This window comes from Ctenocephalides felis, unplaced genomic scaffold (genome assembly GCF_003426905.1).
Source record: "Ctenocephalides felis isolate EL2017-DRISC unplaced genomic scaffold, ASM342690v1 CF-g0.4_SCAFFOLD_01604, whole genome shotgun sequence".
In the NCBI taxonomy this organism is placed as follows: Eukaryota; Metazoa; Arthropoda; class Insecta; order Siphonaptera; family Pulicidae; genus Ctenocephalides; species Ctenocephalides felis.
The window spans coordinates 52783309-52800486 of record NW_020537758.1 but is presented as its reverse complement, the minus strand read 5'-3'; the positions used below and the strand labels follow the sequence as shown (position 1 = coordinate 52800486).

General features: G+C 28.3%; 1 protein-coding gene across 1 annotated transcript in view; it reads right to left on the bottom strand.

Annotated features, from left to right (window-relative positions):
* The window catches only part of LOC113372610 (centaurin-gamma-1A), a 47547-nt gene extending 31565 nt beyond the window's left edge, over positions 1-15982 (bottom strand). Inside the window, exon 1 of the mRNA XM_026612968.1 lies at positions 15642-15982. Coding sequence (XP_026468753.1) covers positions 15642-15810 — 169 coding nt within the window. The 5' untranslated portion in view covers positions 15811-15982. The remainder of the gene's footprint in view (positions 1-15641) is intronic.
* Between the last annotated feature and the right edge of the window lie 1196 nt (positions 15983-17178).

Genomic DNA, 17178 nt, shown 5'->3' with positions numbered 1-17178 from the left:
GATCAATGAATAATCGATGACCACAGAAAAAGTGCAAATAACAATAATTTTGTTTATCATAACAAAATTACTGATATCGACACACTAAATATTAAAATTATTTATACAAAATGTAGTTCGCCAATAGCAATATCAATTAGTTGTTATTTCTACTGTATTATTTTCTCTATTCGTCTATTTCAGTAGTCATGCAATTTTTGCAATAATTACGCAAGCTTGTATAAAAAATATACAATACTCGAAAATAAGCGTTGGCCGATCATAAAATTTGCATGCTTGCAAATAATTATGCAAATTTCGATTATTGTCTAACATGACGATATATTTAAATATACATATGACTCCGTCGACTTCGTGCGAAACGTTTTCGTCTACTCATGAATTATGTAGAAAGTAGAACAAGCGAATGTAATTGCGAAGACTGTATATGGCAAATTGTCTTTAAAAACGTTACTTTTTGTTTTTTGCGCTGCAATCAGACAATAGAAAATAATTGTTACGGAAAAAGAAAATCGAGACAAATTGCGCTACTTGTCTAGTGAAGCGTTGGTTTTCTTTAATTAATTGTGTCGAAGTTGGCTAATGATTGTAAAATTGAAGTCGATTGTAATTTTTTGCGATTTTTAAATCTCACTATTCACTATCTCTCTCAATGAATTATTTCTATAAGGTAGAACGGGACACAATGGCCCTTTGTATTGTCTAAACCAAATGAAGTACACAACACACAACACGTATGGAACAAACAACTATATCCTATTACGTTCAGTAAAATTCCAAGTTAATTCTTAATTATAGAAGTCTTGTTACGATTATTCTAAAATTTGTCATCTGTCCTTTTTCACCCCACGAAATAATAGCTACAATATTCAACCAATGCAAAATATAAATTTCATGCGCGCATTTTTCACAAAGATAATACTGTATATAACCTTGATCTGGTACTTCATCAGAAATATTCATCAGCAGAGTTGGAATAACTATTCATTTAATTTATTTCTTGTAAAATTGCTTTTTTAACTGAATTTACATTTTTGTTACTATTTTCTATCGGTTACGTCTTTGCCAGGGTAAAGGTTCAGTTGGTCCTTTACACCCCACCCACAGGTAAGCTATTATAGAGGTGCTATCAAAACATCTGTTGATTCTAACTTAAAATTAACAATACATTTTATATAACAATATAATTTTCAGTATACTTGACAATTATATTGAGGTCTCGTAAACTAAATAAATCACAACCAAGAAAACTAACAATGAAAGAAAATACTTTTGGTATAGATTTTGACCATGGTCGTTTGTCTCCAGCTTGATTTGCAGGAGATCCTGCTCTACTTTATATCCTGCTCTACTCTTGAATATTGTTGTTGAAATTTTTTTTAATTGAATTTACATTTTTATTTACTATTTTTATTGATTACGCCTTTGACTTTTATTGGTGGGGTAAAGGTTCAATTGAACCTTTTTACCCCACCCACAGGTAAGCTATTATAGAGGTGATATCAAAATGTGTGTTGATTCGAACTTAAAATTAACAATACTTTCTAAATAACAATTAAATAACATACACTTCAAAATTATATTGCGGTCTTGCAAACTTAACAACAATGCTCATAACCAAAAAAAAGTAAAAAAAAATACTTTTGTTACAGTTTTTTGCATGGTCGTTTATCTCTAGCTTTATTTGCAGGAGATCCTGCTCTACTTTATATTCTGCTCTATTTTCAAATATTGTTGTTGAAAAATTTCTAACTTTACTTGTTCATGAGATAATGGTGATGGTCTTTTTTATCCGCGGACTTTGAAGCCCTGCTCTACCATATGGAACTAAATCTAGCCATTCAGTAGCTACAAAATCCGCAATGAAATATATTCAAAATTCTTCAAAAACAATTCAAGATTTGTATATAATACAATTTTTGCTATATTTATGATACTTTAATTTCATTTCGATGCAATTTATAATGCTAAACTAAGAATTTATGAAATCTATTAATATCGGTTCATTTATTCCTGGATTCCAAAAATTCTTATATCTCATATTGAAAACTTATCGTCCGTTAGATATAAATCATGTATCACCTATTCGCATGACCATTACTAACGAGCAGATGCTGCATGTATGCAAAAAGACAGCAGGACGATGGAGTTTTTCCTTTTACGGATATTATTTTAATAAAGGACTCAGTCCCTTCGCATAAATCTCATCTCGTCAACAACCGATACGAATCAGTGGAATTGAGGCGCCTTCGGGTATGAATCAGACTCAGCGGAAAGTCTTAGGAAAATGATAGAATGCACAGTGGTAACTATGAAATGACAGTTTCCAATATATAATTTTCATGTAATGCATTATTTAACAGCACTCGGTTAACATTGTCGGTCTTTCTCCACCGGCACTTCAGAAATCGACACGCTCGGATAACTTGGAAATCAAACTATTGTATAAGATCACATTTCAAACCTCACATTCATTTCAAATGCAAGTCGGCGCTTCATTATTATTTATTCATCTTCCTGAAGTAACAGAATATTTATACAGTAAACAATGTGTAAACGTTGGGACTTTTTGTTTGATAGTTTTTTCTCTGTAAATGAATAAAACATGACCGGTGGGCAGAATCAACTGTGAACCTAGTTGGAGTCTTATTGTTTGCATTGTGTCTTCTAGGGAGAATACGATGCTAACAAAATCTAGCGTACAACTGTCTAACTCAATTTTAAAGTCTTGCTTATAAAATACGAAATTTGTGTTTACTGTGGTAATTATATAGTTTTACAATAAATCAGATTCCATGAGTGTACGTTCAAGAAGAAAATTTTTATATAGATACACATTATATTAAATAGTAAACAGTAAACGCTAAACGAATTAAGTGAAAAAGAAGTCTCTCTTCTTTTTAGTATCTCAATTTAATATTAAAGCAAGTGTTTAATGGTTTTCTAAACATAAATCAGAAATTATAGTAAACAATTTTTATTATTGATAAATATATTAAATGATATTCAGCTTAATGTTAATTAATTTATCTTATCTCTGACATTTACAAAGATATTGAGTATCTATAATTTTCTAACTATATAATTGAGTATCTACAACTACAAAATTCAAAGAATATTTTGATTAATACAAGAAAAAACCGTATTATTTCTTTGAATTTTGTGTCTTGCACATAAAAATATAAGATTGAATAATTTGATTGATGTCTGATATTTCTGTATTGTTATAATATTTTTACGTACAAAATTCAATGAATATTTTCTTAATATCAAAAAAGGTATATTATTTCTTTGAAATTCCTAAATAGAATTAGATAAATCAAAAAATCAAAAACTGTTCGAAAGATATTAGTTGGGAATGGTACTGAATAATTTTAGGTAAAAATCTACCGAGCCGTTTTCTTGTAATTAATTGTTGAAAAAAAGTGTTAACATTTTCGTTCACATTTAAGCTCATCCTACAGAACCGATTTTAAAAAATCAAAAACTGTTCGAAAGATATTAGCTAAATAGAATTAGATAAATATGAAACAGCAGTGTTTATTACATAAAATATCTCTCATTCACTTAAATTTTTTATTAAAAAAATCTTAAACTATAATTTTCCATTATTTTACCCTTGAATTATGACCATTTCCTAGATATTAAACTGCGTAGTTAGTATTTCTTATCACGCCAATAGACACCAGGTATGACCTTTTGTGAATTTTGAGGCTCTACCAATTTTATTGTATTGGATAATAAAATTTAAAATCGTGACTAACAAAATGAACTTTTATGAATTCAGAATATGTGAATATGGTATAAGAGTTACTCTGTTATATTGAGTCATATGAAAAACTAATGTTATATTCGTTCCATTTGAAGGTTTGTTAGTTAAGAAAATGAAAAACGCTCGAATAAACACGGTAGACATTAATTTTTTGACACTGTCGTGACTACCAATTAATTGGACTACTCAATATAAGTGATCGGTAACATAAAATGTAACCGATTTATTTTATCCGAGAATTAGCACAAAAATTTCATAGTTAACCTATTTTAGTACAAGGGGTAATCCTCGCCTCGCGAGACAGAAGCGAATCTTATTTTGTAATTGTCAGTGTATCGCGCTTAAGAGCCGTGATAATTTAGACAAAATCTACTAAAATGACTTGCTGTCGCTACAATATAAGGACAATGTCTAATTTCAAGATACGTTATGTACCGTACAGTTCCAAACTTCCGTTCTTGGTAAAACTCAACCGTTCCTCCTTTCCACAACAGCGCACGAAATCAGCCATGCCCAACGAATCCTATAAACAAAACTTCTCTTTTGTTCAGTGATATATATAATATACTGCTGGGCCTGAGCTAAAAGTCTATAATAGAGGACACCAGGTACAACTTATAAATGAAACAATAATTGATTCAGCAAAATAATAAGCTAAAATATAACATAACATCTCTAAGATCACAAATAAAAAATTCTATAAATTGTACATATGGCCCATATAAAAATTGGAATTTATCGATAATGGAAAAAAAAACTAAGAATTTTGAGACCTTTCTAACAATGTATAATACTTTATATGCTTTCTCTACAGAAATATCTAAACCGTAAGATCACTAGATCACTAGGACCTCTAGATATTGACCACCCGTTATAAATAAAATATGTAAAAATAATGTTTACTGCTCAATTGTTGGCAAATTCTACTTATTTACGGTGTTATTATTAAGTAGTAGTCGACAAGAACACATAAATAAAAAAAGTCTTAGTTTCAACACCATTTCTAATAAAGAGAATCCTCGTGATGCTCATCTGGGATTTTATGAAACTTGGCATGATGGTAGATATTATGTCCAAACTGATCAGCGTAAAATATTAGAGGCTTATGAAAAGCGGTTCAATTCAAAAAACTACATTTACGAAACAGTGTTGAAAGCTAGGTAAACTGCGCGTTGCTTAATATTAAGCGATTTTTTAATTAAACCGCTTTTCATAGGCCTATAATAATTTACGCCGTTAAGTTTGGGCATAATATTTACCACTATGCCAAATTTCATCAAAATCCAGGACGAAAATTTTTAAAAGCATGGGCTGGAAATCACAAGTCTCAATAGAAAATAAACTCCTAATATACAAGACAATTATTAAACCAATGTGGTCCTACGGTCTACAACTATGGGGTGCGGAAAAAAGAATCTGCAATGATTTACTATAACAAAACACATAATATCTAAGAAGGTGCTATCGCAGGATAGCAATCCTTCTCACGCTGTCAAATAAATATATCTGTAAATTAGCTGAATGTACTGTATCTATAGCTTGCTAAGTACAATAAAACAAAAAAAGGCAAATAATTATTTCAAATAAAAATAAGTATTTCAAAATAAGTATTTTGATCAATTCACCTTTCAGCAACATGATTGATAATAATGTAACATTAATTTTCACAAAATCAGTTGAAAGTTTATCAATCAATTATAGATTTTAATTCATTATTATTGTGTAAAATAAATATTATATAAATTTCATTTTACTAATCCATATTTTATATATTTTTAAAATATCATGTACATTACAACATGACATTTTAATTTATTATTATATTATTTATCATTATTATTATAACATTAGTGTTAATGATAATGACGAATAAATATTAATAACAAGAATGATGACACTGCGTTAACTAACGAATTAAGTATAAATTTCAGTCAGCAACCCCCGGTCTCTCCTATATCTTGTACCGAAATTCGAGTCCGAGAATTGCAATAAATTAGCGCGTACGCGAAACGGAACAAAATGAGTTCTTTTTCGTTATCGTTCGAACCATTGTCGATAAAGACATAAATTTTCATAAAAATGGTGAATTATACACGGTTAGCCGTCTGGAGATATGAAAACGGGAGCTTTATGGATTTTTGAAATGACCGTGTGGGTTGAAAATATACAGAATTGCTTCGTATCAATGAATATTTCCACGCAATTTGCGATGCAGCAGACAATGAACGGATGTGCTTCAAAGGCCGATTTAAAATTTTTAAAGCGTTTAAAATGTAGTCTGGATATTAGGAAAGTTATACTAAATTTTAGAAAAGTAATTTATGTGACTACCATAAAGCCTGATTTTTTCGAAATAATATAATATCTCAACCAAATATTCTTGATAATGTTACCAGATGTATGGTAAAATCCATTATATAAAACGTTATATGAAAATACTGCTGAAATTTTAAAGTAAATAGATAGCGATATGTTTCTAATTGTAAGTGAAAATAGGCCTTACTCGGCATTGCTGAAACAATAAAATTCATCACTCTTACAGAAATTGTACCAATAAAGTTGATCACATAGAGATATAAACACATTGAGATGTTTGGCTTACCATCTATAAAAAAACGATGTTTGTAAGTAATTCATCACTACAGCTCATACAACCCTTCATTTTTGATCGCTGTTCATTAACAAAAAATAACTAAAATTAAGCTTAGTATAAAACTATAATATAAAAGTGTAGTCAAATATATAAATCTTATTATCGGAAGATTTAGTGCAATAGTAGTTTTTCGTTAAATTCAAGATCGTTTTTAATCGATTTTGATTCTAAATACTACCATTTTATTATACAAATTATAATTATATATACTTAATTGTAAACAAGTGTATTCATGTATATCAAGCCAAAACGTATTGACCTTAATTGTCTTAAAAATATTTAAAAAAAAACTATCTAACGTTGTTTGTAAATTATGATCTTTTAAGTGCCACCTGGAGTTTTGGTAAAATTATGACCACTTTTGGATTATTGTGGTTATTTTTATTATTTTGTACATTTAAACTTTAGAACCGTAACATCGTGAATAATATTTCTAGGACCACAGTAAAAAATAACACAATGGCCCAAGTTTTCAAGAAGTAAGAATTTTTGTTGAATTATGAACTTCAATTTTTAAAATCGGTCGGTAAACACACCTTTCAATAATCAACATAAACAACAGACAAATATGCTTGGCCTACAGCACATTGAAAAAGGTGTAGATTAAAATGAAATAATGTCATTAAATATGCATTATCTATCCTTTTATGATAATAATTTATGCTTATTAAATTGTATATTAAAAGTTAATTTGACGTTTTTTATTATATATTCAGAAGATTAATGATTTTCAATAAACTTTTGAAGAAAAATGATGAACGCGTATTAATTCATTACCAAGACTATTGCGCATTTATATGTAAAGTGACCTATAATTAACATAAAAAATAGATTTTTCAAAAATGTGCAGACGAAATTAAACCTACATTTAATAAACATTACCTTCTGATAATTAAATTCTATTCAACATCCCTCTATAAGCGAAAAAAATGCATAAATATCCCTCAAGAATTATAACCTTAAGAAACAGAATCAGCACCTTGTACGCGACGGAGTCAGCGATCAATGTGCAGAGAGCAGATGTTTCTTACAGGTATATCGCATAGTACTAACGTATAATACTCCGCCGTATCCCGCCTACTATTGTTCAGATCTTAACAAGAAGGCATTAGCAGACCTCCCCGAGCACGTTGAACTCAGTGGTTTTGCAGAATGAAATGGAGCCTGATAAAAAACTCAATAAGAAAAGGCACGCTTCCAAAAAAAATTGCTCCAAATGGTCCGTGTTTCGACAGATGATTCAGGTCGACGCGTGGTCAAGATAAGAAAGGAGAAGAAAAAACTTTAAGACGCGATAACGAAATCTCAGATTTTTTCTTTTACGCATACGTTTTGCACCTTTTTGCATAAACTACATTAAAAGTGATTATGTATAAATAATTTCCAAAAAGAAATTTGACGATCATCCCAATTGCTTGATGCAGAAAGATTTTTTAGCATCCAGCCACTCAAAACAAAAATACTCGATCTTCTTATCATCAACAATTCTTAATTCCTTTCGTTACTTCATTACAACTGCCCTAACAATATCATCCTTAAAATAGCAAGAAATTTATGAAAATTTGTGAAAAATGTTGCAATTTTTAACTTCCCGTGGGGTAAGTTATAGTAATCGCAAAAAAATCGAAAATGAAAATTTTTATATATCTTTACGTTTCAAAGGTTTCTGAATATTTTGGCATACCTTAGAAAAAATGGATGTATGTGTGTGTCTATGTGTGTGTGCGTGTGTGTGTGCGGATACAAATTTTCGTCGACGATTTTGGGAACACCGATCAACCGATTTGAATATTTCAAAAAACATTCGATTCGTATTGATAAGGAGACGTGCTGATTACTTTTTGGTGAAGGTAGGTCTAGCCGTTCCGAAAATACGGGGCAGAAAGTGCCAAAAATGGTAACTCTTTTTAAGAGAACAGAGCGTCCGATTTTAATAATTCAAAAAACATTTTACTTGTATTGACAAGATGAAGGACTGATTTAATTTTTGGGAAGGCAGGTCTCAATAAAAATAAGTGCAAAAAATGTCATTTGGCGGTCAAAAATATTTATTGAACAAATAAACATCAAATTATCAGATATGTTATAGAGATTTTAATAATGTGTACACACTTTGTATAATTTTTTTTGGGTTCCGCACCAAGATTATCAATTACGGTACGGGAAGTGCCAGAAATTTGCCTTAAGGCACGATGCCATGCACCCCACTAGAACTTTGTTATAATTGCATTAAAAAGTACTATCTAAAAAACAAAATAATTTATGTGAAATGTTACAATTTTTAGATTGTGAGCACTGTTGTTTAATTTACGGAAATTAATATAATTTTTAGTTATACATTATTTAATTGTTCTATAAGATGTATTGTTATTTTTAAGTTAGATCTAACATTTTTTTATATAATCTCAATAAAAGCTTACATGTGAGTGGGGTAAGAGAGAATTTACTGTCAAAGATGTAAAACAATAAAAAATAGTTTTTAAAAGATAAATTAAAATTTTGCATCAATATTTCTCACGAAATACCAGATCAGGGTTATATACAGTGTTATTTGTGAAAAATGTGTCCATGAAATTAAATTTTGCATTGGTTGAATATTGTAGCTATTATTTCGTAAAATCCCTTTAAAATTAAAAATAAGACATTGGATCTGTTTGCCCCATAGATGTCCCATTTTACCCCGCCTATGGGATAAAGAGAGACAGATGCCAGATTTGAAGAAAATTGTAAAAAGACACACATTAAGAATTAACTTATATACTTGATACCTGTTGTTTTGTGATGTAGTTTATTTGGTTTAGACAGTATAATTACTTCAAGGCAAATTGGACCTTTATTTATTTTATTAAATTATTTTGCCACTTCCTAATATATCAAAGATTGTAATTAAATCTTGTATTCGGTTTCGAACACAAATCAATTAATTGGCTTTTCATATTTTTGAATTCTAAATCGAAATAAAATTCAAGCATATCTTCTACTTCGCTGTAGAACAAAACTCACAGACCTTTACAAAAACCTTTCAATAAAAAATATGTTCTACACGCTTTGTATTTGGATAAATTCAGATCAACTTGTGGTCAAAATGAAATCGTGTCCGGAACAAAAGCAAAAACATGGTTATCAAGATGTTTCAAGGCGCGTGCTAACAAAACAATAAAACTAAACCAGACTTTTTTATTAGCGTGTTAAATTTTGTAACGTGAACATAAAAGTTTCAATAAAAATCGTTAGTAAACAATTTCAGTAAAATGCCAAACCAAGCAAAGAAAAGATACTTGATAAAAATCTAATATTAAATTTAAATACAAAGCAATTAATTCAGTTTTCAATATGAATATTTAAGTTGGAAGATATTCTATAAATGCCTGTTTTCAAAACAATTGTATGTAATTCTTTACTGCTCAATACTGCACATACAACTTATGTTACGTATAAGGTAACTTCAAAGCACTCGAGTTACAGTTTCATGCAAACCAAACGATTATGATTATAAATAAGTAAAAATATATTACCCAATAACATTAACAATTAAGTAACAATACACTTTCATACCAAAGCCTCTTATTTTATGTTAATGATAAAATCTAACACGAAATCCATGTGAAATTCCAGAAGCTAGAAAAGCATCGTAAAAATCACGAACAGCCTCGTATTAGAACTATTACATTATACATTTTCTCACACGCCGATGTACAACTTACGAAATTCCTCATTGTCCCAGCAATTAATTATTTAATCTCTAAAATTTTATTAGCTAACGCATGAAGTGAAAACTTTTAAGTAATAAATTGTATGCTAATTATTGATAAAATTAAAATGTTAGAAGTATGCCAAAAAGTTCGTGATTAAAATATATTTTTCATTGATCATTATTCGTATTCGCATGCTTGTTATACGAGTACTCATTGTCATTTGACATACAACAGAATATGAAAGTTCGATTGTGTTTGGATGGTGTAATTATATTTTAATAATATTTTAATCTTTAATTAAAAATTAATGGTTAATTACAGTGCTAAGAAATACCGTGCGTAAGAAGTTAACCACAAAAGAGTATTTAGTAACGGTTACAATATAATTGCATCTGTATATGGGAATAAATTGATATTTGTAGGTATTTATTTATTTAATATTACAACGCAAATAATTGATACCAAATTATATTTTAAATACCATTAATATGCATCTATAACTGGAAAAAATTTCCAAATAAAAAGAACTAGCATTATAAAGGACCACCCAAATAATTTATTATGTCTGGAACAACATGATTCGAAATCCTATTAGATAAGATGCTGAAGAAAAAAAAAACAGATTAATGGTAAAAAAATTAATCAAATATTTTAATATATCTGAAAAAACATTATTTGAAATCCTATTGAGACTATTCCAATTTTATAAGTATGTTATAGAGTAATTACTTATCTAATTATTATATATTTGTAACGTTATTTAAAATATTTACAGAATATAATTACAATAATCTTACAAAATGCACATGTTGTATTATTGTATACAACCATACTATTATTATTAAATGAATATTAATTGCGTTTGTCTGTTTGTAAATGAAATGGTAAAAACTTTATATTCGATAAATTAGCTGGGATAAAATTTTAAAACTTTGTAAATTAAAATAAAACATGATGTCTAACTGTGAAAAGGTGGACGACATAGCTCAGACAGTAGTATGCCCGACTCACACGCCAGAGTTCGTTGGTTCGATCCGTGACAAATTCTAAATTTGTCATAACGAGTTTGTATATGACAATATAATTATAATTGAATACATTAGTATATAAAGTTTCGACAATAGTGAAAAATTTCGATAGAATTTAGAAGACGTAATAGTATTAGTAGAAGTAAGAAGATGGATTCAGAAGAAAGATGAATCAAAAAAATTAGGATAAAAAGTAAATAACTTAGAATTTGAAATGTTGAGTTAAAATTAGTTAAAATTTGTATTGTATTGTATTGTATTGTTAATTTAAAAAAAATAGTATAGAATATGAAAATGAAACGTTGCAGGTGGCTAAATGCTCCAAAAAAACTATAAAAAGTTTTTTCAGTTTGATATATTTTTTTCATCCTTTCAATATAACATTTTATTTTTTATGATACTAGAAATACTATTTAATAATATCTCACAAATTTATTTATTGTTTTCAACTAATTAGCACGTATTTGTAATTCTAATTTTGTTGCATTGTGCAATATTCCTATTTATATTAATTACTCAATGTGTAGCAATATTTTTGTAAAAACGGTTAAAGTTATCGTAAACAATTTATACATGTGATGGAACCAGTTATTCCAGCCATTACTATAGGATTCTCATGTTTCTGGGCACTTGTATTTATGTTTCCGATATTTAACGATCACTTAGTTTTCTTAAATGTTTTATTTCATTCTTTCACGCACTTCGTTGTTATTTTTTTATTAATGTTTTAGATATCATTTATTTATAGTTGATTATTTTAAATTTTTAAATATTTTATGTCGATATTGATATTACTAACAAGTTTTACATAATAAAAATATAAAATTTTAAAGTCTTATGGTAATTATAATATGAATAATATGAATCTGTGCAGAAAATTGAGCACCATCATTTGGTTAAATTTTTCTTGACCATTAATTTGTAATTATTTTTATGGGCGGTCCTTTATTTTTATCGTTTTATCGTTCTTCCGATTTAAAAATTATTTTCATTTATAGACGCATACTAATAATGTTAGTGCAATATAATTTTTCAAAAAATTCAATATAAAATTAAGAGTTTTTAAATGAGTGTGGGCGAACTAAAATGTAAATCATGATTATTCACTTTAGTTTATTAGTCAGTCACCACATATAATATATTTCTATATATTATAAGACAAACAAGCTGACGCCAGTGCCAATAATAGCCATAGTCATAATAATAACTATTGTATGATGAAAATTCCTTATATGTCAAATAAATATTTCATTTAATGAAAACATATGATGAATGCTAAATTAGACACACATATTACATCTTGGTAAAGAAGTAGTATTATGTTGAAGTTTTCCTTTCTTAATGGTAATATTATATGATTCCCTTAATATAAATACTATAAGATTCCTACAAAATTATCAATTTACAAAAATTTCTAAAGTAGACACTATGATTAAATAATTAATTGTGATTAACGAATACTTGAATGATAAATTGGCAGAATTTTGTGTATCGACAAGTAATCTTCGTCATGCTTATAAATTGTTGACGATTTAGATTGCAATTTTTAGAAAGAAAAAACAAAACATATGCTCAAATTTCAAGATATTTAGAATATTTTGAAGATATGCCGGTGCAAAATAAAGTGGTATTTTACCTCAAAAATAAAATTTTACCTAAATTTTGAAGACACAAAACTATACTCACATAAGTGCACCTGTTAACTGTTTAAAATAGTAGAGAATTGATATTTATTTTTTTTGAACCTCACATTTATGTTATTTATCATTTAAGTAGCAATTATTAATTAAAAATTATACCGTAGAGATAACATATAATATTAATCTCTCAAGTCTAGATTAAATGTCTATTATTTTTTCGAAAACATCTTATCTTGTTCTCATTAAAACATTAAAAGCACTTCAAGAGGCTTTACCATTGATTTTGATGATTAATGATAGCGCGGAAATTCTAATTTTATTCGTGTCAGACATTATAAAGGATGGAGTTTGTGATTTATAAGACATTATATATGAAAAAATCGCTTTATAATAAAAAAAATCAAATATATGAATAAAGAAAAAAATATCGTGAATTGATTAAACTAAATAACAATTCAAAGGACTTTATAAGTATTTCATAATAATAATTAGAATGATTATTTTTAACTTAAATTAAACAACTTCAACAAATATTGATTCCGGTTACGAACCAACAATACACGTATGAACATATTAGTATTAAAATTTATTATATATGTTTAAAGTTTTGTTCAAAATTATGTTACCAAGTTCGTGAACATGAATGCTATAGTATTAATATTTATTGTGATGCAGAATGACATGAATGCTATAGCATTTAAATTTCAAAGTTAATTTATTTATTTATTTGAATTTCATTTTATATAACCTCACGTTTTTGTAATTATTATACATGACAAGTTATACAACCTAACTGGACCTTTAGGTAATTTTGTATTATATTATCTTTTCCCGTAGATTGGGCAAGTAAATTGCAAAATAGAAGCGCAATACTTCACGTGGATGTTATAGCATTCATCGTTTGTAATGATTAAAATATGAATTGTAAAATAGAAGCGCAATACTTGACGTGGATGCTATAGCATTCATCGGTGGTAACGATTAAAATATAATAATCTGACTATCCTTATAAACGGTGTTTAATCAAATGTCGGATTTTACTATCCGTGAACGTGTTAAACAAAAATAATAATAAAAAAATGTAGATTTCGTTTAATAAATATTTATTTTAATGAATAGTTTTCAGAATAAATTATTCAATATGAGAAATTACTGCATTCTAAATAAAACCTCATACTATAGGAAACAGAATCAGACATCATTTAAATTTCATTCGTTGTAGTGAAATTTATTAATAGATAAGCCGCCTTGACCTTTCGGTTTATCATTGAGTTTAATTTAGAAACTCTCATTAAATATCTAACAAATTTATAAATGCAATTCTCCAAATACAGTTTTAATACATTCAACACATCTTTTGAAAATGTAGATTTATAACAATCGAAGAAAAAAAAACTAAACTTCAACATTCCAAATAACTTCAGCCATAAATGCAAGATCTATTATTAGCATGAATAATTTTGACATATATAGGACATTAATAAAATTTATAAACGAATGCGAGATTAAACTTTAGTCTCAAAATTAAGCTAATACACGAGATATAAAAAAGTTAACTTTTATATGGTAAAAACCGTGCTAAACAAAAATCACCATAAAAAGTGCTTTTTGACAGTTTTTAATATGATGAATAATAACACATTTGACGAAAAATTAATATTATATATAATATCAAACACATTTAATAAATTATAAGAATATTAATTTATTTTAATAATAAAAGAAACTAGTGTTGTATGGCATCGTGGCTTAAAGCAAATTGCTGGAACTTCCCGTACCGTAAAGAAATGTTGGAGGAATGTTAAATGTTTTCAAATAGATTATTATAAATATTGTGACATTGTCTAATATTTATGAAAATTATACAAACTGAATTACAAAGTTAAAATTATTCATTAAAAATATATAAGTGAGCTTTAGAACTTAAGCCAGAATTAAAATTAAAATCAAAATTATTTTTGATATACAAGAAAAAAATGAGAAGATTTTTCCAAAAGCAATTGTTTTATCAACACAAGCAGGAAGTTTTTTGAATCATTCATTTCGGATGCTTATTTCTCTTAAAAACTGTAATTTTATGTATATTTAGCTCTGTATCTTCGAAATGGCTGGGCCTGTCCGAGCCAAAAACTACTAACCATTTCTCCTAATGGACGCTCCGTTCTCTCTATTTCTCTTTTCTGCACTATTTGCTCTTTATCTCCGTATCGGCTGGTCCTGCCTTTGCCAGAAACTAATCAGCACATCTTATATTAAAAATTCTATTTTGAATATTGCACCTTCTTTATAGATAACAATTAAAATTAAAAATTCATTTAACTGGATTGCGATAAATAAGACTTAACATTCTATTTAATTTTTGGTTTTCGAATAAAGTTTATACACGCAAAAAATTTAGTTTAAATCATAAAATCTTCTCTACATATTTCTATCAGAAACTACCATTAAGAATTTGTAACTGTAACATACATTTTGTAGTGTTACATTTTGACAGTAAAACAATGAAAATGTTATTGTAGATATAAACAAATTATAGTACCTATAGTGTTTATAATTTCGTGTGAATGCAAAGTCAATAAATTTCGTTAATTTTTTTTTTTCAAAAATCGTGTAAAACTAAGGTGACCAAATTTTTTTGCATGAAATCCGGAAAGTATATTTAAAATAATATTAGCAATGCCGGGACGCAAGGCGGAAAATCGGGACTATGGTATGGTCATCTTACAATTAGTAAAACGAGTACCGTGTAAAACAAGTGTTAAGATGTTTTTTGTAAATCTAATTCATTTAAAAATTCACTTTCAATTCAATTCAATTCAAGCATTTTTTCTCAATTTTCCTTTAAAAACTCACCAGACTTTCTCTTCTCATGCAAGACTAGCGATTTGGTGCGTTTGACGCGCAAAGACCGGCGCCTTAGCGAACGCATTAACGTCTCAGGCATCCGCGAAAACCGCGGCGGCTCCTGAACGCTTTTCCGATCACCCGGGAGGAAAAAATTCTTCACAGCCAACATCTTCATTCGTTATAATAATAAAAATCCAAATGGGTAAATTTTGAGACACAAATATATCACGTCACTGAATCGGGTTAAATGTTAATCCATAATTTGAGATAAAAACTTTATTCTGTCCCCATTGTAAAGAGTAAGAAATATCACTTTTTCACTTGGCATTAATATGGAGCGTGATAACAACTGAGAGTTTCAGTTACAAGTAGTAATAATATTAGCGTTTGTTATGTACTTTGCACAAATGTTTACTACAACACATGTTATTAATAAATATAAATTCAATTTATATAATTTTAGTTTAGCATAATTTTGGACAACGTTTTCTTGACACTGAACCAATCACAAAATGTTAACATGTCATGTAAAAATTGTTCACAAAGTATTTTTTTATTCACTCAATTTATATTTCCCTTTCTGTCTTTATGTTTTTACAGTACCCGAAAAAAATTTTTAATTTAAATTTTCCACAAAACATGAACTATTCCTTTAATTCCAAATTAACAACATGCGCACTTGATATCGTTTTCAAATTACCACTACAAGTATTTATCAACTTTTTGTAAAATAAGTCATAGTAATTTGTATTAAAATAAATTATAATTTTTAAAATATTTTTCCTCACTTGTCAACTAATTACCCGTACATATTAATTATATTTCTTGTCTATCAATTATAACCGACCGGAGCGCGAAATCGACGTCCATCCCGCTGCAAACGCAGTGCAATACTGAACCTGAAAGCGCGGTGCGTCAGCCCGTGGCCCGCCGAAGCTTTGGGACTCACGCACGCCGCGCCGACCGACTCTATACGATCGCGACGTGGATGCGCCACGAATATGGTGGTGGGAATAAATTCGATTTGGTTTATCGAATTTAAGTCAGAAATAAATAACAAAATATCACTTGGGGGAGGGGTATAAAAAGATATCACGGGTATTTTATTTAACCTGTTTTTTTTGTTTAAAATTCCAAACATTTTCAAATAAAATAAAACTAGTGGTGTATGGCATAGATTTTTTTTAATCTTTGAAAAAAAATAGATTTTTGAGAAATTTGAGAAAAATTTAAAAAAAATCTTTTTGAGAAATTTGAGAAAATTTAAAAAAAATCTATTTGAGAAATTTTGAAAAAAAATGTTCAGAAGGTATGCCAAAATGTACAGAATATTTTGAAACGTAAAGATATATAAACATTTTCATTTTCGATTTTTTTATTACTATAACTTACCTTACGGAAAGTTAAAAATTACAATTTTTTCTCGTAACTAAAAATACATGTGATGTTTAGTGGGGGAGGAGGGGGTCTAATTTTGAATATCACGACGTATCACCAAGGGGAAAAGGGGTGGTCCAAAACTCCTTAAAAAACGATCACGTGA